The sequence below is a fragment of the Melospiza melodia genome, chromosome 4 (genome assembly GCF_035770615.1).
Source record: "Melospiza melodia melodia isolate bMelMel2 chromosome 4, bMelMel2.pri, whole genome shotgun sequence".
In the NCBI taxonomy this organism is placed as follows: domain Eukaryota; kingdom Metazoa; phylum Chordata; class Aves; order Passeriformes; family Passerellidae; genus Melospiza; species Melospiza melodia.
The window spans coordinates 16,480,933-16,503,555 of NC_086197.1; the positions used below are offsets into that span (position 1 = coordinate 16,480,933).

At 40.4% G+C, this 22,623-nt stretch overlaps 1 protein-coding gene across 5 annotated transcripts in view; it reads left to right on the plus strand.

Annotated features, from left to right (window-relative positions):
• Positions 1 to 22,623, plus strand: part of KIAA1549 (KIAA1549 ortholog) — a 142,085-nt gene that overhangs the window by 105,232 nt on the left and 14,230 nt on the right. For 3 of the 5 annotated variants that reach the window (XM_063154024.1, XM_063154025.1, XM_063154023.1), the window contains exons 11-16: positions 8,645 to 8,847; positions 12,177 to 12,301; positions 16,853 to 17,058; positions 18,776 to 18,999; positions 20,147 to 20,291; positions 22,290 to 22,520. In XM_063154024.1, coding sequence (XP_063010094.1) covers positions 8,645 to 8,847; positions 12,177 to 12,301; positions 16,853 to 17,058; positions 18,776 to 18,999; positions 20,147 to 20,291; positions 22,290 to 22,520 — 1,134 coding nt within the window. Of the gene's footprint in view, positions 1 to 8,644; positions 8,848 to 12,176; positions 12,302 to 16,852; positions 17,059 to 18,775; positions 19,000 to 20,146; positions 20,296 to 22,289; positions 22,521 to 22,623 lie in introns of all 5 variants that reach the window. The other 2 variants (XR_010027517.1, XR_010027516.1) reach the window with 1 other exon arrangement.

Consider the following 22,623-nt stretch of genomic DNA (forward strand, 5'->3'; position numbering starts at 1 on the left):
ACTTGAAAACTGACATGAGTTTATGCATGAGATTCATGTTTGCATAACAAATACCATTCATTTCTAATAGCTACCTTGACTAACTATCCAAACTGTTGTCTTCCTGGGGATGGCATACAGGATCTCCTCCAGAGTCAATAGCTGGATTCTAACGAGGGATAGAGTATTCAACATCTTAATTACTTCTCAACAATACATTTCTCTGATGGCAATTCCTCTGAAAGAACTCTTTTGTAGTAACTATTTTTCTGTAATGAGGATTAGCTATTCACAAGTGGTAGAAATAAAATGCCACACTTAGATATGCTGCTTATACAAATAGGTATAAAAAGTAAAATGTCTCCATCTGCTTTCTTACAAACATTTGAGTATCTGTCTTGAGATCATTCCAAAAGGCCAGCTAGCCCAGATGCCACAAGGAAAAGCCTAGAGCGGGAGGAGAAGGACAGGGCAAGTATATGGATTGCTTTGCCTTGAGTAACTCTTCAGCCTCCAGTTATTTCTGGCTAGAAGTGATGATATTTAGCAACCCTAAACATAATTCTTTCCCATGAAATTGTTTCGTCCTTCTGAGCTCACCTCAGCTGGTGGCAGGGGTTTCCACTGCATGTTACATGTGGAACCACTTCATCTTGTTTCACCATGCTTTTATCCTGCTACTTCTATGTTTTTCTGTGATGGCCCTTAGTCCTGGTACTGGAGGGGACAGGGAACAGCTGATTCCTAGACACTTCACCTTTGCCAATCCTGACTTACAGACCTCTGTCATATTGCTGTCTCTGTCATCTCTTTTTCCCATCAGAGGCACCCCAGTTTTCTAATCCCTTCTTTTGAACTGGCATTCGAACCTTTGATAACATGAACATTTTCTAATTCTATTCCATTCGTTTTGAGAGGAGGAGAGTATTGAATTGAAAATGCCATTCAAAATGTAGGTGATCAGTGGATTTATGGAGTCATGTTCATGTAGTGGTTAATTTTCAAAAGGAATTAGAAAACAAAAAGAATCTGTTTTCAAGATACAGGTAAATGTTATGCCATCCTAAGCATAATAAACCTCTGAGATGAGATTAGTGCTGGGGAAATAAATTTTTATCTCCTAAAAACACATGATAGAAAATCTGCTGTGGAATTTAGCTGTTTTGGGAGCATGGAAATACACCAACATCAAATCATTGTTGCCTAAGGTTTCCGTGTGCTACGCACTTGTGTTTGAAACTTACAGTTTCAGGAAGCAGAATATTTCTGCAATACATGGGAATGTACTTTCTGTGCACATTGAACCCCTCTTAGATATATAAATATGTGAATCATTGAACCCAACAAAATACCAGCATGAAAATTGCTGACCTATGATCTATCTTGGAAGTCTTCAGTTAAAAGTGGTAGCACTTCCCTCATTATTTGTAAGAGGATGTGTTTTTGGACTGTGTTGTCTCTGTGCAGATGGTGAGAGTCATGTTAGAATGTATTTGTTTGCTTCACAAGTTTAGAAAAGAGTTCCCTTAATTTGTAATTTTTTTATGTGTTGTGCTGTCTTCTCTTAGAGGTTGCAGCTGGTGTTGGAGTTACATATGTGGACTTAGAGGAGTAATTGTTAACATAACCTAGGGATGAAAAATACCTGTCTATTGTATAAAGTTACCAATCTTCTTCTAACTTACTCCTGACACTTCTCTCCAACCAGTGTGCAAAGGAACCTCACAAAGTATGATTAAGATAGTATCCACCCAGAGGCATTTCTGTTTGGGAAGGAAAGCTAAAACTGTGTGATTCAGGAACAAAATTCTGCCTGTTACAGCAGTTATCTCAGCAGCCTGTGGGCATATATGTACTCAGAGTTATGGGCTTTCAACAACATGATCCCTCTTGTATTTTGTGAAATTTACTGAGCTGTCATGGTAATATTAGTGTGGCAGGAAGAAATGCACAGAGGAGAAGAGGAGGGATGATGGAAATCCACGAGAAGAATCCATCTTAAGAAAATATTTCGGGACAGGTGTCTTGAGAATCTCAGGCTTTATAAAGTTTTGTAAATTTGGGGTTTTCTTTATTTGTTTTTAATCCTACTCCAGAAGCAAAATTCCTGAGGAGGTATTTTCTGTGGGATTCCTGCTTTCCTTACTGTTTGTTTGGTGGTAAGCAGTAACACAGTTCTGGCTTTCCAGCAGAGGGAAGGAGGACCAGAGGCTGTACACCAGCTTGTTCTGATTTCCTGTGCCACTGCTGGCTATAACGTGTGCTACTTTTTCCCAACTTGATGGGAGAAATCCAAGCAGCTCTGAGCATATTTCTTTTCCCCAAGGACAGGTTTGCTCAACTGCTTTACCTTTTCCCAGAAATGGCAATAGTTGACTGAAATGCTGTTGTGATGAAAAATGGGAGATGTAATTTGTATAGAGGTACTTGGTCCAAGAGAAGAAAATGGGTGGCATTTTGGACCTGCAGCCTCTTTTTTGGCCCACAGGTCTCAAAATGCTGCTTCTGGTTTGAGGCTTGCCTCAGAGGGCACAGGCTGTCACCCCACTGCAGTGGAAGAGTGGTGGCATCCCAAGTAAGGTGTAATAAATTCAGGGAACTGTCATTGCATGTGCACTTCTGTTTACATACAAACACTTATTATCAAGTAAAGGTGTTTAAATTAGAGACTACTTTTTGTTTTGGTCCCTAAACATGTTTTCTAAACCAGCAAAAGTGAAGGAACCCCTCTGCATATTACTCAGTGATGCTTAGTGTTGGGGTTTTGTTTTAAAGAAGTTTGGCTTATGGTACACTGCATAATATCCCATGTCAGAAGAGAGACATAATGGCACAAAAGACACAAAGGACAAAAAGACCTCAAGGGTTACAAGTGGGTCTTTTTTCAGTATTTTGAAGGTGGCTATGGAGTCAGAACTCTCCTTCTAGGAGATCTTCTAATATGCTTTTCTCGTGAATGAAGGGGGTTTGGTGTCTTAAATCAGATATGCATTATTCTAATTGAATCACATGTATAGATTGTATGCATACTTTGGGTCCCTGGCCATCATCCCAAAGGGTTTATATCAAAGGAGAGCAATGCAAGCAAAAATACAGAGTTTGTATTTATGTGGAAAGATATGTAGGAATGATAATTAAAAAAATGAGCTGAATAAGAAAATAAGAAAGGTGAACGTGCCTCGGTATTTCTAAATTCTTATTTATTGGTAGACTGGTAGGTGTTTTGAATATCTTGTGGAACAGTGACTGCAAACCATATTGATGAATGATCCTTGTGGGAAAAAGATGTAGATGACTTTTTGGATGAAATAGTAGACACATAATGAAAAAAGAGTTAAAATAAAGGAGACTCTACCAAGTACACAAGCAACTACAAATTCTTATCCTTCTTGATGCATCATGAGCATGATGCAGAGAATTCACACTAACCCATGTTATGGTGCCCTGGGGATATGGACAAGAGTTTGGTGGTGTGAATGTCAGGTTGTGAAGTCAGCTGGCAATGTGCAGTAGCTTTAAGCTGTCCTAAATCACACTGACTTACATCTTCAACCCACATTCATTTTAAGAGCAGTGTGTCTCATTGACTTGCTGTGTTTAAGCTTGTAGACTTTTTTTTCCTGAAAAGTTTCTTTATCCAGTAACATTCTGCATGCTAGCATGACAATACGGTCATAAGTCAGCAGGGCTTCTTTACAGGGATTCTTGTCCTGTTCACAGGTTATCTACTGACACTAAAGCTCATGCTTAGCTCCTGTTTCCTTAGAAATGTATGTTAACAGACTCTGCTCAATTCAGCTAGCTCTGCAAGGAGCAAGGCAAGACCATGGTATAACTTCAGTAGAAAATGGTCTTGATACATTATTCTTCATATTATGTCCAAAGTCAAATGCTGCTTGTAGGAATTACAGGGAGAATACTGAGTTAAGTATATTTCTTCTGCTTTCTGCTGAAATTACTCACGGAACTGTTAGCAGCATTTGCTTTCTTGAAGGCAGGTTTTTGACATTCCTGGTGTGTCTCTGCATCCAAAAAAAAACAATATATTGGCAACCATTTTGTATTTCAGTGGCTTGAACCACACTGAAACTATTACCTGCTTTTATGCAATAAGAATTGACTGAGGTGCACAGATTTTGTTGGCTTCTGCAGAAATTATTTGATTTTTCTGTGAATTGAGCTTCAAATACTGGTTTGGTTTTTTTAATTATTATTTCATTCAGTATGTGACAGTAGAATTAAAAACTCTCTTGACTAAGCAATATAAAATCATCTTTAAGATTTTGGCAGGTTCTGCATTTGTGTAATGATGTAATTCCTTATGAGTGCAGTAATTTAGACACGTTCATTTAGGTGGTGAGCTTCAGAGTAGTTTATCTCTTTCCTTTTTACAATTATATTAAAGACAAATTAAAACCTCTAACAACTTACATTTAAATCAAGAAATCTTTGCCAAGACTGGTTTTGTGCAGTCCTGGGTAAGGGCACCTGAGGCTGGTGAAGAGATGCTCATTTTCAGTACCTGAACAAGTAACAATATCAGCACAACTTAAAAAGTGCTCTAGAAAATATACCACGTTCTTTTCTTGCTGGTGATTAATATATGAGTAATAGATGACTGATCCACACACGGTGTCCTGACTACCAGTCCCAAGATGGGCAGAGGTGATGCAACCTGTTACCTAACTTGATCTAAAGAAAGGAAGGAACTCAGCTAGTGGCACGCTGAAATTTTTAAGAAAACGTTGGAAACACCTTCAGTCAGGGGTAACACCATTCATTTCACTAAGTCAGTGATCTGACTGTCTTTTTTTAAAAAAAATAAAGAGTTGTGGTTCAGTGTCCTTCAGACACTTCTCACTGAAAGTGTGGATTTTGGCTGCTGTCATTTCTCAGTTAAGTCATAATGTTGTTGTGGTCTACAAGGAGAGGTATGGCAATCATACATTGTATTTTTAAGAAAACAGAGCAGGCTTATGTCAATGTTATTTTTACAGTAATAATCCTATTATTATTTCTGTTTTGCAAATAATATTTTTAATGAGCGAATTTATCATTTTTTGAGGACCATCTTTCTGTATTCAGTCACTTATCTTGTATATGTAGGTATTGTCACATTTTTCTATCATGCTTTTTCATTCATGTGCAGAAACACATATATACACGCATACAATCTTTGTAGTGGCTGGAGCTGCTAGTGCCATCTGAAGTCTTTTAGCAGGAGATACCTAGAAATGTTTGGCTGAACAGAACTCTGTAAGACCTGAAACATTCAGCCCATTTCCATTCAAGTATCAGTTTGATACTGAAACTATTTTTTAAGATGAGAAGGAGAGTTTGTTTTCCAAAGAATAAGGTCAAGAGAAAATGAAATGCTCAGTCTAAATTTTAAAGATTGTTGTGGAGAAGCTCTAGAGCACATTCTGGGCCTTAGGGGATGTAGGTTGTTGAGGGAAAGAGAACAAGGGTTGTTTGGTGTGAGGGAAATGCTTTTGCTGATTCTGTGAGGAGCTGCCAGTTTCTGGCTTAAGTTTTAGAAGTTTAGGAAGATGTTTGCATGGGGTCGACAAAGCCCTGTTATAGATTTACCAGTTAAATTGTCAGAGGATTACACCAGTTCTGTGCTTATGAGGTCTGTAGAGCTGTACCATAAAGTGAGAGGGTTTTTCCTCTGTTGTGTTACACAGAGCTTGTCATGATTCCCGGTGTTAAAAGTGTAAAGCCTGATGAGCCTCAGGTTCTTGGATGTTGTGAGCTGGCAGGAAGAGAGAGAGGTAAGAGAGTGGGGCAGAGACAATGGTCCTGCCTGTCAAGGGAAGAGTAGGACCAGCTGAGGAGTTTACCTGGCTCCAACTTAAGGAAAATATAGGTTCTGTGGTGCCTGGGGTGGTGATAGCTGAGATTGGTCAGTCCTCTCTTGCCAGCAAGTGTCCATGAAACCCTGAAGTCTGAGCCACCCTAACTGTAAACATGCATAGAAGACTCATCTTGCATCCCCTTCTCCTTTCAGTGGGTGTCTGCCAGCTTCTGTGTGAAATGAGATGGGGATCCTGCTTTTGCAAATAGCATTCTTACATTCTGCCCCAGTCTATGCCAAGGATCCAGCTGGGTGGGAGAAACCAAGAGGGTTTCTGTGGAAGAACTGAATTCATGATGTTCTAACTCAAGGCTTTATTGCAATGCCTGTATGTGAGAGGATCCAGTTGTGGTTGTTTCAGATAATCTTACAGTGAGAGTGCTGGTCCCTGCAGTACTGACAGCCTTTTAATTCTGCTGCTGTGTGGTCTGTCTTCAGATAAACATTCATGCATACATATGTTGTGGCAGATGTGCCTGGACACATAAATATATCTGTTCCTGTGACTGTGCTTAGATAAAAGGTCATGTTGGACTGCAACTACAAATAAGACTATTCAAAGTTAAAAAAAATGAAAATTCTATATTTTTGTATGATTTTTACTCCCAAACTCAATCTGCTAGAATGACTCCAAGATAGGTTGAAAGTTCATGCTTCAGACATGCAGCAATCTTAGTAAAACCATCCTGGTAACTCCAGTATTCCTGGAATGTTTGTCTCTTCAGTTGTCCTTCCTCACCCCACCTATCACACTATTCAAAAACCAGTGGTAACTTTGCAGGTTGATAAGAAAAGGGTGGAGAACCACCAGATTGATTTGTGGAAGAATTGTGCCTAGCACATGATGAAGAATGTCATCATCCTTGGGGCTAAGGGCGCTGGAGGGGAATGTAGTGAAACAGAGGATGTGATCATTGGGAAGCAGCAGCAGGGCTGGGCACGCAGGAGAAGGGAGTGTGAAAGGGTTAAAAGAAGGGAAGCCTCTAAATGTTCAAAGGAAGAGTGTCATACACAGAAATATCTTCTAGGAGAATGGGCATACCTTCAAACAGGCCATAAGTGAGGTGGGGTAGCTAAGAAGTTTCAGTAACCAAAGTGGTGCAGGCTGGCCTGATAATTCTGACAGCAGAAGTGAAAAGTTTGTCTTCAGAAGTGTTTGGGGGAGGGGGATTTTTTGAGGGTTTTGGGGGAGAGGTTTTATTAAGTAAGCAAAGTCCTGAGGAGAAATGTTTAACATCTGGAGGGGAGAAAATCTCAGGAAGGCTTCACAAGATGACAAAGACTCAAAAAAATGGGAGACACAGTTACACCTTCATCTAGTGTAGCTCCCTGGTACCTTTTTGGATCAGTGGTTGCAGTTATTTGCATAAATTCAGTAACTAAATCACCCATAATGCTGAATTGAAGGGACTGTTGTGAAGCCCAGGACAAATGGACATAGCAGAAGACATCCAGATTTGTTCCAAGAACGAGCTTACTCATTTTGTGAGAAATTAACTCCAAAACCTCAGCAGATAAACTGGTGGATTTTACAGAAGAGCTTTTATTGCCATCTACTGGCTTAAACAGGCAGCTTGCTCGAGTGCAAGCACCATTTGGAAAATGTTTGCTTACTGAGAAAATATTTTGAAGAGATTGTTTCAGAATATTCCTTAGGCAAGCTTATCTTTGGCATGGTATCAGAGGAGTGTGTTTGCAGTTAGCTGTGCTGGCATGCCAAGCTTTATGAAAAGGGGTTCATTTAAACATCTGGAACCTGACGCACCCATCAAGACACTCCAGCACTTGCTTCACTTTGCAGGAAATCAGCTCTGGGAGCACAGAGGATTTTGTGCCTGTGGTGTGCAGCAGGTTTAGTGTTCATGTGCTTCAGAAGCTGGAGTTGTCAACGTTTCTTTCTGCTTTCAACTTCCAAACGACGTAAAATTGAGTGGGGTTTGAGGAAAAACTTCCTTAATTAGTTCTTCAGATCTTCCAGTTACTCCAAAGCCCTCAAAAATAAGCAGAGAGTTTGAAACTTGGAACCTTGATTAAGTCTGAATCAAGTAATTGATGAGATTAACTTTTTTTTATAAATATAGTTATGAAAGTAAAATGCTGATTTCTGCATCTTTCTCAAGCAAGATTCCCATTGAATAAGGTCTTTAGGATAATTTCTCTAAGTACCAAAGCCTTTTGTATATTTCTCTGTCTGTTCAGTATGAAATTCTTAAGAGATTTTCACTTTTTTTTCTGGAGGTGTCAATACCAGCTGACAAGTCATCACCAGGCTCCTGTATAAGTCAGATCTGCAGAGTGTTTATCTTTCATCAGATGAACTAGGTGTTTGTACAAGCACTCCCAGATTTGGGGAGCTCAAAATGAGAAAGATCAACAGTAACAGTATTCAAATTATTTAAAATCCTGCATCCATTTTGGCTGGAAGAAATGGAAATATGGCCTGATGGTGGTAGCCATTTCAGTCTGTACACAGGTGTCTACAGCCTTGGACTCATAAGTACACAAAAAGCTCTTCACATGATGATGAAATGTAAAGAAATAGCATTAAAAACCAGTAGCAGCATCAGAAGTCTAGTTTTTAACTACATTTATTGATTTGGAATTTTAAACTGTGCATCATATACTGCAGTAAGGTGACAGAATTGTGGAGAGTTTCTTTTTCTTTTTCCTGGTGCTCTCGTGTTCCTTCCTGAGACTGCCGTGGCCTGACCATCCTCTCAGTGGCCATTGTTTGCAGATCTGAACCAAAGCCTTTGTACTCATTGTCACTCACTGTTCCTGTTTCTTGTCTTTGTTCTTTTCTCACAGCTACAGGCCCCCAGTGTGAAAGGCTTTGATTTTGCTAAGCAGCATCTGGGCCAGCACAATAAAGATGATGTCCTGATTATCCATGAGCCAGCTCCTTTACCAGGACCCATTAAGGACACAACCCCATCCGAGAACGGAGATGTGCCCAGCCCCAAATCCAAGACTTCCACAAAGCCTTCAAAGACTGTTCGACACAGAGGGAGGTCAGTTCACAGAGATAAAAACAAATTGCAGCAGACAACAGTTTATTAAGGGCTGCTGTATTTTTAGGGCAATTTCAGAACTGTTCCAGAGCTCCGGAACTCGCGTTGTCTAGTGAGCCACCACAGTTACACCTCGCCACTCATTAGTACAAGGTTGTGAGAATTTAGTGTTCATTTTTCTTTTAAAGGGAATATACCCAGTTAAGAGGGATATTTAAGATACTGCTGAGCTGACTGGAGTCAAGTCCTTGCTTGGTCACTGGAAACACCAGGTGTATGTATTCCAGTGCAGTCTCTTTGTGATCTCTAGCCACTAAGGCAGTGGATGGTTAAAAACAAATGAAAACCACTGACGAAGTGACAAAGGTAATGTGTTCCCATCCCATTAATAGTGATCAATACATGTATGAAGAGTCAGGATTTCCAAAATTTAGTGCAGATGCAGAGATATTGTTATTTATGATTATCTGCGGGGATCTTGTAGCAAATGAGTCTTATTCACAAAAAGGAATAGTAATTCACATTTGCTGTGCAAATGGAGAAGGGTCTGAAACCATCAGCAGAATTTTCCTAACGTTTTCTAATAATCACATGATATGACTGTCCCTTGCTGGAAAAAATTGTGTTTGTAGGATACATGATGTAACAAAGCTGTGCAGTAGACATGGATCTGTGCACAAAAAAAAAAAATAATGTGGGGAAAAAATGGAACCCTGAGAAGATCCCCTCTGAACTACACTTTCCAGTAATTCTTCTTCTTCTCTCTCACTCTCACACTTCTTTGTCTCCAGCTCTGCATTCCCTGTGCTTATATCTATGTGGTACTGCACAGTGGGAGGAAAAAAAAAAGCAAACAATCATGAGCAGGGTTGGATCAGCTTAGAAAGAAACTAATGGTGATTCTGACTGGGCTGCAGGTCTCTGCAGCACAGCTTGCTCCTCTCTTCAGCCCTCTGTGCTTCCTCTAAAGCCCCAGTTGTCCTAAGATACTTGCTTCATCTTCTCCATGTGGGCTTCAAACAGCTCTGTTTCCTGCTTCCAGATGCTAAGCTTGTTCACCCAAATCCCTGCAGACCTTGTAAGTAGAAGACTGCCAGTGGTACAGTGGAAGGTGGACAAAACTGGAATATAATGGAAGAAAATGAGCTATACTAGTTTTGTTGTAGCTTACTTAAATTGAAACAAAGTAATATAAATCTGAAAGACAAGCATTTCTGGGTTTCTTTTTAAAAGTTCAGAAGGAGCCTAGGACAGAGATGATATGTGGATGAAGGGAAGGCATATGCAGAGAAGCAAAAGAAATAAGTTTAAATTTGAGGTTGCTACTGTATTTTGTCTAGAATAATTCAGAAGATTAAGCAGGAGAAATTTCAGAAGCTAACATTCTAATGATAGGCTGTGGTAGAAGGCCACTAAGTAATTCAGGTGTGATGTGCCCTTGCTGAAGCCATGTTGGCTGTCACCAAGCCCCTTCTTATTCTTCATGTGCCTTGGCATCATTTCCCAGACAATCTGCTCCATGATCTCCCTAGGCACAGAGGTGAGAGTCTGAACCTGTAGTTCAGACACTTGAAATGTTTTCAGAAGAGAATCTCCCTCTTCTCCCTCATATTCCCTTGAGAACAAATCTTCCTTTAGGCTTAGCCATGGAGATGCTGCCATCATCTCCCTGCCATGCCAATGTGCCCGTGTCAGCTTGTGATTTGAAACATGTATTCCCCCAGGCAGAAGTTGAAATGTGAAATGGTATCATACTGTGTTGTGTTGGGTTTAGCTGCTTGATGTTTTGTGAGGAAATACAGAGCTCAGTTCATCACAGTTCAGCTCTGGATTGTGTGTTACATGCCAGGAAAACTAGTGGTGATATGAGTACACGTTCTGTGTCTGTAGGAAACAACAAACAAGAACAGCTTAGTTCAGAAAGCTCAGCATCCCTGGGCTCCAGCTGGGAGTTGGACCTGTTATTTTTACTTGAGAATATACCAGTGCATATTCCTCAGCATTTACAAGAAATGGCTGATGTTGACTCAACTCTGTTTATGTTCCTATTACTTGGTGGTAATTTGGATATGCTGAGAAAGGAGTATCATGGGAAATGCAGAGCACAATGAGGTGAAGCAGAAAGTCAGTAGGAGATCTGGACACAGAGCTCCAGCCTCATACTCTGCTGAACCAGGACAAAGGTGATGGAGGTGATAGCTCTGCACGCCCTCTCCCCACAGGAAAAGATGCAGTGATGCAGATCTCTAAGCTCATTGAGGACCATTTATCGTCTTTTCCCTGCTATTATTTTTTTTAATTGGGATGTGACATTAGTATTACACTCCTGCAGATCAGGGCATTGTGTAGGGAGGAGAAAAAGGGAAGTTGAATTCAGAGCTGCAAGGAGTAGATTTAACTTCAATGGACTTGTCAGGCTGCATATAGGTATCTTAGTCTGGGTGCTCTAGGCAGGTTGATGTTTAGCCAAGAGCCTCAGTAACCAGTTCAGATATACCCATCTAGCCCAAGCAAATCCTGCACTAATAAGGTTGGTGCACAGATGTGTGCATACTCCCCATGATTAACTCCCTACCACAATAGAATATGAGTGAAAGTGGTCACTAGAGACTATCACAAAGGCTGATCCCATGTGAAGGGACAGGTTTTGGTGTCAGGCAGTGGTTGTGGGCCCTTTATTTTTTCTACTTATATATTATCAGAATAATTTTACAGCTGAAGATCATGGTACTTTTCTATATTGCCTACAAAAGCTGTGAGCACTGAGATTGAGATTGTTTTTTTTAGATAACAAATGTTCTTAAGAATCTTGTGACTGCATGGAATAAATACATAAAAGAAGCATTTTTGAATGGCCTTACATTTGACTAGTCAGGGAAATATTCACATAGATTTGTATTGTTAGCAAGAGAACACCAAGTTGGTAAGGCTGAATGTTAGACTAGTTACCTATGTGGATTTCATATTCCTAATGTTAGACTAGTTACTTATGTGGGTTTCATATTCCTAATACAATTATTTTCTTTCTGAGAGGTAAATTGTTAGCTACAAATGCAGAGCTTTTTCTTGTAGTGTGTTTTAAAGGAAAGATTACTTAATAATATTGTCACATGTGAACTGTGTTGCAGTCATTTTTCACACACAACAGTAACATTGTGACAATGAATATCTAGCTATGGTAATGCATTAAACATTTACTTACAAAAAGAGGAAAATTTTAGCAGACTTCACAAGGTGTTTTAGCACAGGATTCTTTGTGTGTGACAAATATGCCCCCTTGCAGACTTGTGTTACATGTTGGTTTGTTTGTTTTGTCGCGTTTGTGGCAGAATTTCGCCATCAGATGCTGAATCCACAGCAAGTGAACAATCGAGTGGGAGAGAGACGGGAGAAGAAGTTGCAAGGCCATCAACTGCTGGAAACGAGGGCAAGCCACGCAGAGCAGTGAAGAAGGGTTTGTTTCCTTTTTTATTTTCCCCTCCTTGTGTGCTCTCATGCTTTACTCAGGCTGAAGAGTTACTTTGGTGCTGTAACTTTTCTAAACTCATCTTTGGCCGCTGATTTTGCTGCTCGTAGCCACACAAAATCCCTTCATATTTGGTTTCGTTTCTTCTGTTGAAACTGGGGAGCTGTACATTCCTTTCATTCCAGCAAGCTTTTGAAACAAATGGCTTAGCAGGAATGAATCTTGCCTCCTTTTGTGCCACACACACCCCCAGCAAAACTCTGTCCAGCCAGGCTTATTTGAGTCTCCCATGGTAGCAGAACTGCAGTTACATGGGCAGCAGAGGTCACAGCAGGACTTCACACCATGGTGGTGTGTCTGTAACAGTAACTTTGAAAAAGTGACATGAAAAAAAAAAAGACACCAGAAAGATCAAAGTTTTACAAATGAGTTGTAATTAAATAATCAAAATGCCTGCATGATTGTACATTAGAGAGATCAAAAATCAGTGCCGCTGTGTAAATAGCACTGGTATTTTTTAATAAAGAACCATCTTGTTTCCAGTTAAAATGCCACTATTTTTCTTGGAAGTACTCTAAAATAGATATATTTTAGATGTAGATATATATTAGATTAATAGATATATATTAGATATATTTATATATTTGAAAATATGGGAAAATATCTCAGGAGGGTTTAAGTTCCTCCAGCCTATCTGACTTGAATTCTGTTGCTCTGTTTTACTGTTCTCCCATTTCTTTTTACCTGGGACCTCCAGGTTCATCTCTTCTTTTTCTATCTGGCTTAAAACTTTATGTAACATTTAACATTTCCTTTTGGTGTAGAAATGTTATGTGTTGCTGCATCTGAATTACCTGGTAAAGGCAGCAAGGAGACTGTCTAAAATGTGTCCTTTCTACCTATCATGCCCTCACTGGGTAAAATGCACTATTTTTTCAGCATTTGGTGCCCCTAGTTTGCAAATCATAGGGACTATTCTTAGCATTCAGAATTTGAGGCAGTGTCTGCAGAGAGCTCTCTGCTAAATGGGAGATTCAGTTCCCTTTTTGTGCAGCTGAGATTTGGCAGTCTTACCCAAGTTCATGCATTTCATTCAAAAGTAAATGCAGTCATCTTACTGCTGTGGGTTTTTATCCAGTTGCCATTCTAGCTAAATTGCTTGTCATAATTACTGTGTTGTCTCTTCTTTTTCCTTTATGTTGTCAGGAGCAAACAGAGTGGGTAAGTAACCAGAGCTGGTAGTTGAGTACAAATATGAATAGGGGTGTTGGGGTAACTGCAATTATGTCTTAAGGATGGAAGAGTTTGTCTTCTGAGTCTAAGAAAATAAAATTGCTTTTGAGCTATTGAAGCATAAAAAAATCTCAGTAACGCAAATTATAGTAATCCAGCACATTTTTCTAATTTTTTCCTCCCAATTCTTTCAAATTATTGAGGAAAACATCACTGTGAAAGAAGCAAAACTAATGCAGCTGTTGGTCCTGAAATCAGCTTTGTAGAAACAAGTTGGAGATAATATTAGAATTAATGTAGGATTAATTAACTGGAGCCCAAGAAAAATATGAACTGAACCTGCGAAGAAACATAGATGTTTTGTTGTGAACTCTTGTTTTCTCTGCCAGGATTGAGACATGGCAAACATAGGGCAGGAGAAAGCTGCTGCTGTCTTTGATAATGTATAACACATCTAGTGATAAAATAAGGATTGTGTCCTCTGATAGCACTGACCTTCTTAGAGTAGCCAACCCTCTGTCTGTCCTTCTGTGCTCTCCTGCTTTCCATTGGTGGAATGAGTCATCAGCTGCATCCTAGGGATGTCACCTACTGGGATACAAACAAACTGTGTGAAATTTAATTGCCTACTCTGGCGTGGTTAAGATACCAGTGCATGAGTTGAAGGATCCCATTGACTTTATCTGATTTTGGATGAGGCCTTATGCACCTTGGTTGCTGTGTCTCAAGGGTGCAGGGGGCAGTAGCCTTTCTCTGTCTCCAGCTGTTTTGGTTTTCATGTGAAATCACAGCTTCCTGACATTTCAGTAAATGGTTTCAACTGAGGGAGCAGTGATGAACACTGATCCTGGCATGTGACCTGGTTGTTGAAACATGATCTGCCCAGTACTGGGGTATTAAGTACCTCTCCATTATTTTTTAGCCTCAGCTGAATTATTCTGAAATCAACATTTCATTCATGTTGTGCCATCCAATAGCTCTATAAGGAAAATTTTCTAGATGTGAATAATAGTGTAATATGAGAACTTTGAAATGAGAAATTGTGCTTATTCTCTCTGTTAGAACTTCTTCAGGATCTATTTCTTATGTTGGGTTAGAAACCATTTCTCCTTTTGTTGTATGTATACAGCGCTGCGCTGTTCGTGACTTGATCTCCTTTTCTGTGCTTCCATCTTGGTTTGTATTTATAGACACATTGAGTGCAGACCCACAGAGAGGATTTAAAGGTCATATGCAGCTTATGAGGGGTTTTTGTGTGTATCTTTTCTGTAAAAAGGAGTAACATATGGTGTTGCTCTAGAGCCTCACCAAAATTTTTCAGTGGAACTTCGGTTTTACCAAATGAGCTTAAGAACCTTTTTCAACTAAGAGGCCCCAGCCAAGCATTTGTTTATGTGTGTACAAGGGAAAGTTATGGATGAAGTTATAAAGGTTCAGAGTGAACGCTCAGTGTAATTGAAAATATTGGACCTTGCTAACCAAGTAATACAAAAGTACCCTTACAATTTTATGTCGGAGGTCAGTGAGCCTGTGAGTGGCTGGTAGAGTGAAAAGGTGAGGACAAAATGACTAATGTTTGGGGAAGATGGATGCAGAAGTTCAGATTTCTATTGACTACATGATTGCTCTGAGGGGTTCACACTAACTCCTGAATACATCTTGTGCTCCTCTCTGTGAGAGGCAATGCTTGCACACTTCTAAAAGGTGCATGAAAATGGGGCTGTGAAGACAGCAAATGGTAAATATAATACAAATAGCTGCAGAAGAGAGATGGATATGTTTCATTTAGGCTCTGTGTCTTGCAGAACATTTGGGACACAGAGGTCTTGAATGGAGCTGTTTACCTTCTTTTTAAGAACATTTGTACAGAGAAATCACATTTATAAATTATGCATGCCTTTTGTAAATGTGTATATTTGACAATGCTTTGATCAAGTCTGAGAAATATGAATAGAGATTTTGCTTAACTTGTGGCCAGACTGCTTTCCAGCCCAAAACTAGTATGCTGTGAATATAATAAAGCATACTATTCCTTTCTTGTCCTGCTCCCTTGTTGTGCTGGAAGAGACAAAGGAGCAAGTCATCTGCTGTGACCTTCCACAGAAAATAGGATTCACTCCTCTTCCAAACCCTATCCTGTCTTACCAGCACATGTTGCAACAGGATCACAGCAGGGACTGTTTTATTTCCCTTCCTGTCTGTTGTAGGTGGATTATGTTGATCAGCAATTGATTCTGTATCAGGAGCAAATTAGATTTTCCTCCTGATTTGAATATTGAGAACCACATCTCCTTATTAGACATCTGTGGGAAGATGTGGGACTATGTCCCTCAACACTGTTGTGTTGCTTAATAAGGAGAGTCACGAGTCTTGATCTCTCATTTCTTGTATTTCATGGTGAAGAGCAGTTTGAGAATGTGGCTTTATCACATAGATAAGACAAAAGGTTATCTTCAAAGTTTTTGGTAGCTTTTGCAAACTTCATCTGCATAACAGTTTCTGAATTAGGTCTAACTCAGAAAAAAAATTGCTAAATCTGCGCTTAACTGCAAATCACTGGGGTGATCCTGTAGGTTTCAAGTCTTTTCAGGGAGATGACCCATTCATATTGAAGTAATTAACTGTTGACAGGACCTGGGTGCACTTCCATGCATATTGGTTTCTATAATGTCTTTTGCTGATTGTATTTGAGTTGGTTTAACCTCTTCAAGAAATTACAACATGACAGTATTAATGCAGCTTGCTTATTATTATGTGACTATTTATCTTGTCACAGAGAAAAAAATCTGCTTTAAAAACATTAATCAGTAAAATGTCTGTAAAATTCTTTGTGTTTTGTGCAGATTTCTAAGGGGCTTTTTGTTGGTTCCTGTATCACTCCTATCACTTAAGAAATGCATTTTGCATTGAGACATCTTTCATTGCTCTTTGAACCCCCATTTGAGCAATTTGCATCTCCTTAAGTACTGATAAGAGGAATCATTAGTAGAATGTACTTAAACAGCTTTTTATGCAGGAAAGTAGATTGAGATTTTGGGGGTTTGCAAGTGCCAAGAGCTTGATTTACAGAAATAAAGAGTGACAGCTCACCTTCTGGAAATATAATGGGAAAATGTTTATAATTTGCAAACCACGGGGTAAACTTGTTGTACACTAAATGTGAGTCAGCTGGAAGGCCTGTAGGGCAAATTAGACACAGATGGAAAACAGGGCACAGTTTTGTAGCACAGCATCTGTAGAGCTTAACACTTGACTGTGCTAACCCTGGCAGCACTGCTTCACTCCGTATTGCTTCTGATAATTTAGGGCCTCCTCAGACCAGCAGTGGAAATGAGCAGCACTCCTCAGCCTCCATCTTTGAGCATGTGGATAGGATGTCCCGTTCCTCAGATGCCAGCAGACGTGTCCCAAGCAAGATCCAGCTGATTGCCATGCAGCCCATGGCAGCCCCTCCGGTCCAGAACTCCGTGCTCTCCGATCGGGTGGCAGAGACCAACAAAATCAATAAAGAGGTATTTCTGAGAGGGCTTTCCATGGTTTTGGAAGATTCTATGCCTAGTCAAGTGAAAAGTAGCCAGTTTCTTGTTATCAGGAGTTCCTTGTAAATTCCTTGACAAGTTACAGGAATAATCCTGTTTCCATCCAGAGAAATTATCTGACCTGTTTTTAAGGGATGCCTAAACCAAAATTCAAACACAGAGAGGATTTGATGGTCAGGATACCTTTGTGTTAGGGTCCTTGTGCTAGTCAGCAGGACGTGACTAAAAGACATGACTAAAAGACAAAGGTGTGCTAATTAATGTGTGAGAATTGGAACATATGGCCCACCTTGGTTTTCATTCTACACTATTCTTTTACTTTTCAGGACTCAGAATGTTGGTTTTAAAAAGTTATCTCAAAGCATTCTGAGGTGTGAATTTGCAGCCCAGTTAATTGCTTTCAACTTCTAATGTGTTTAGCTGACAGTAAAGATACAAAATTTCTTGCTTTTTCTGAGGCTCATGTTACTATTCGAAGAATATGAGCGTGCCTGGGGCATGAGGAGAGGTGATGCACCATAAAACCTCATCATACACTGCCTGACAGTAGCACCTACCTGCATCCTGGTTTGGTGTGAGATGACATTTTTTCATAATTCAGAGTGGAAGATTACTCAAACCTGTAACTGAATTTTGATTACTCAAAAGTGTAACTTTGTCAAGAATCTGTGTTTCTCAGTACCTTTCTGAAGAGAGGCAAATATATCTATCTAAGATACAGAGGCAGGAGGAGCCACAAAACAGAAATCTGTCTGTATGGGCAGAAGACATATGATTCTGACTATAAGCATAAAGAACAAGTCTGACTTCTGTCCTCTGTATGCTTTTATTTTTTTGGATTTTCATGAGAGAATACACAAAAATCAATTTTTATTTGGTTCTTAATTTGCTGATGTGTTCCAGAACTAGTCCAGCACAGGCAGGGCAGTTGTTGCTCAAGTGTTTACCAGTGATAAGAATCAGAATCATTTGAGTGGGTTTTGGGCCAGGACTTACAAGTGCGGTGTTAGAACAGCTTTATCCAGATAATGAGATGTACTCCATGAAATTTGAAAAAAGGTAGGAGAGATGCATGAAAACTCATCCTCCAGGATGATGCAGAGCTGATAGTGCCATGTTCAGCTGGGTATCTGGGCCTTTGTGTTGCTGCTGTGTTCCTGCATAGCATATGGCACAGCAGAGGCACTGAGTTGTGAGCTCAGTTGGCTCTTGAAGTTCTTGCTTCTTATGTGATGAAGGTCATTAAAGGGAAAGGCTGGCAGATTTAAACCCTGTTGATCAAATATCTGTTTGCCTAGCATAGCTAACTGCAGACTGGTTAGTCTTTATCTTTTCAGAGCAATGTTATGTCTGGCAGACAGGAGGAGTTTTTTGTGTTCCTCCTTTTATTAACAAACTGCCACTTCCCTCTAATTGCACCTGCTGTGCTGGCAATCATGCTGTGTGTAATAGTACATCTACCTGGGGAGACAATGGGGAGACTGCAAAATATCCAGGAAGCAAAGTGTGCTCATAAATTGTGTGACTTATTTTAGTCCTTCAGAGATTTGGGGGAGGGAGGCAGGGGCAGGCAGAGAGGTGGGGAGGAGAGCTTTACAGAAGAGCAGCAAAATCCAGTTTGAAAAGTATATAACTACAAAAATATTCCTCTCTTTTTTTTTTTTGTTTTTTTCCCTTGTCCTTCCTGCAGATACAAACAGCCCTGAGGCACAAATCCGAGATCGAGCACCACCGCAATAAGATCCGCCTCCGTGCCAAGCGCAAGGGTCACTATGAGTTCCCAGTGGTGGATGACGTGGTGGTGCTTGACTCCAAGGAGCAGCACAGGATATATCGCAAGGCACAGATGCAGATTGACAAGATCTTGGACCCTGGAGGCAGTGTGCCTACCGTCTTCATAGAGCCCAGGAAGAGGTAGGGGTTTCAAAGATGGAATGAACAATTTTCTTCTAGAGTCGGTGCCCAAACTGCATCAAAGCTGTCATCTAAAACTACATCTTAACTACATCAAAACTACATCTTAATTGTCAGAGCTGGAAATCATTTTGATCACTAGTTGAATTTATCTAGGTGAAAAGGATTGGGGTGTTCTGGACACTTTTATTTTTTTCAGTATATGCCGCTATGTTTTGATTTCAAATTATGTTTTTACAAGTTCTCAGCAGTGAATTCTTGATAAATAAGCCCAAATGTATGAAAATAGTCTTAAAACAATTTAGTATTTGCTTTGCCATTTGTTTGAATAATTCTTGTGTGGTGTAGAGGGATCAGAATTCCAATATCAGCACTAAAAAAGAAACCTGCAAGTAATATATATGCAAGTAATATAACCAGCAAGTAATAATATTTTATAAAGTGGGGGGCAGGGGGAGAGGAATATGTAAAATAAGGAAAACCTTGAACAACCTAAAAAGCATGAAGATTCTGAACATTAAAGGCAAATTCACAAATCAGTGAGATTACCCAGAGGGAATACATAAAAGGTTATAAGGCACATCTGTCAGCTTCATAGATCTGCCTTCCTGGCCTTGTGTTTGCAGAGAAAGTTTTCCCTGTGTTCTGTTTCAGGCTTATGAGTACAGGCACTTTGTTCCTGGAACGCTGGTGCCCAGTGGATGCTTCTGCATTGGTAGAAAGTAGCTTTTTTCCAGGGTGTGGGTTCCTCAGCTGGTTTGTATGGTGGGGTTAAACCCTCTTTACCAAACACAAAGCTTTGTTGGTAGTGTGATCTGTTCTGCAGCTGCAGATGTGTCACACATTGGGCTGGGGAGCTGGAACACAGGCAACCTGGACAGGTGAATGTCAGAGGGAGGTGACTCTGGACAGAATTTAGGGGAAGAATGGGATACTTCAGAGAGCTGTCAATGAGAGTGTTACTAAGAGAAGCTTGAGGAATGGAAAACTGGGAAAGGGAAGAGAAACGGGGCTGAGGCAAGGGTGACTTGGAGGAAATGAGCAGAGGAGTTCAAGCTTGAGAAGAAAAATTTCAAGAATAATTGTGATTACCTCTCTCTCTCTCTCTCTCTCTCTCTCTCTGCTTTTTGTTTTTTTTCCTGTTAAGTTCTCGTGCAAAACGTTCTCCCAAGCAGCGCCGTCGCCATCAGATAAATGGGAGCCCAATTGATGCTGAAAAGGACAGGTTAATCACAACTGACAGTGATGGGACATACAAAAGGCCTCCAGGAGTCAATAATTCTGCATATATTGTATGTATGTCTCTTGAATGGGAGGACTGTTCTGATAATGATGACAGCTGTGACACTGGCAGGTTTTTGGCCTTCTGTTTGTGGTCCATATGATGTGGTTAGTTTCAGTCATGCAGTTAGCATGTAAATCAAAGTGAAATAAGGATTTCAGTCTGTCATTTTTAAGCAGTAAAATTCTGCTGAATATTCCTTGATATTACAGAGGCCAAGAACCAAAGCCTTGTTTTCATTAATGCCACTGTGTTATGCACATGAAAGTGTGCTTGGCATGTTCCACAATATCTTGAACATAGTTTCGCTCTAGTCCAATTTGCTGGATGTTATATATTCATATATTACAGCAAATTTCATCCTTTGCTCTTACAGAGTGGAAGACTCAGGTCTCTTTATGAGAAATTTTCTCATGTTTCAAATGCAGCAATTAATTATTAATGACAGAGAAACACATCTTTGTACTACAGTAACATGAAACAATTCTAGTGCAATGTCTTGAAAATTAATTTTGTCTCACATCTAAAAAAAGACACTGGAGAATACTTCTGTTCAATCATATCCATGTCACAAACAGTTCTTAGGCATCTTTAACCACTTCTAAGCAGATTCCATGAAGCCAAATGATAATATTGGAAGCCCCTGGACAGTTCTTATCTTTAAAGATGGTTTAATAATTTTAAGAATTTCACTGTTAGCTGCATATGTGGTCAGGTGACTCTGATGTCAATTTCTGCAGTTTCCCTTTGCCTTCAGACATGAGTGTGATGATTTTAATGTCATGCTGCAGTAGAATGAATTATCATCTGGAGCTGTTTAATTAAGACATGGCACACAGCAGGCTCAGCCCCTTTGGCATCTGCAGTGAGACTGCTCGGAATGCTAAGTTCCTAATAAAGTAGAGGCTTGTGCCTCTTGACGACTGATTTTGCAGTCTGCATGCAGTGGTAAGAATGAGCTCTGATAATAAGTCTGCTGCTCTAAAGCTCGTTTAATTTCCTCTCACTGATGAACAATAAGCCCATGTGGTAAGATCCCAGGTAGTAATTATGATGCATGCCTAAGGTATTGCTGCATTGAAGCACTTACATGAATCCCATTCAGGTGATGCACCCAAGTTCAAGCTCCATGCAGGTTACCACTTAGTTCCTTAACAGCTTCCTTTCTGCATTTTTCGGGGAGGTGATAATTGTTTAATGTTACTGCTGATGTGGTCAGTTATAAGCTAAAGACTGAATTAATTTCTTGGAACTGCAAAAGCTGTAAAGTGATAGATGTAGACAGAGCTGATTGGTTTTCTTCTGGGTGGAGAAATGATCTCTGCATGACTTCATTACGTGGTTGCAAAACACAAGATTTCTGTTATAGCTGAGTAACTCCTGCCCAAAGCTCTGCTGCCTTACCTGAGATCAGAGTCCTGTCAAAGACATCTTTTATGAAAAATCCTTTCCTTAGGATTTTTCCTTTTGAGAAACTGAGAGGCCTCAAGAACAAAATGTAAACAATGGTTATCTGCTGCTGTAGAATGCAACAGGTGAATCTTTGATTGGCCCATGTTAGTAGTTTCTAATTAATGGCCAATCACAGTGAGCTGGCTCGAACAGAGAGTCTGAGCCACAAGCTTTTGTTATCTTTTTTTTATTATTATTCTTAGCTAGCTTTCTGATGAAATTTTTTTTCTATTTTTTTAGTATAGTTTTAATATAATATATATTATAAAATAAAAATCAAGCCTTCTGAAACATGGAGTGAGATCTTCATCTCTTTTTTCATCTTAAGACTCCTGTGAACACAGTCACAGAGTCCTTCAGACTACACTGAATGAAGTGTTGGAGTGTTGAATGAAGTGTTTGGTGTTACATATGTGCATGCAGCAGCAGGGAGGGTAAGGGCACGTGACGTGATTTTGGTCAAGACTGTGTTGCTCAGCCTGAAGGCCCACAGGGGCTTGGAAGCCAGCTAGACCTTCTCTGTGGCTGCCCTTCACCTTCCTTCTGTTTGCTGCAGTCGGACCCAGACCTGCCAGCGGAGCCGCAGACGTCGTCCTCAGCGGAGGTGGGGAAGCTGGCGGGGCTGCCGGCGCACGCCGTGCCGCAGTACGTGCCCCCGCAGCCGTCCATCGAGGAGGCGCGGCAGACCATGCACTCCCTGCTGGACGACGCCTTCGCCCTCGTGGCTCCCAGCAGCCAGGCCGGCTCCAACGCCGTGCCTGCGCCCGGGGGCTCCGCAGCACAGCCGGTGAGGGGCAGGGAGGGAGGGACTGCCTCGGGGCGGGCTGGACTGTTGGAATAATACCAGTATTATTGGTGTTACAATGCCAGTAATAACAAACTGGCCCTTA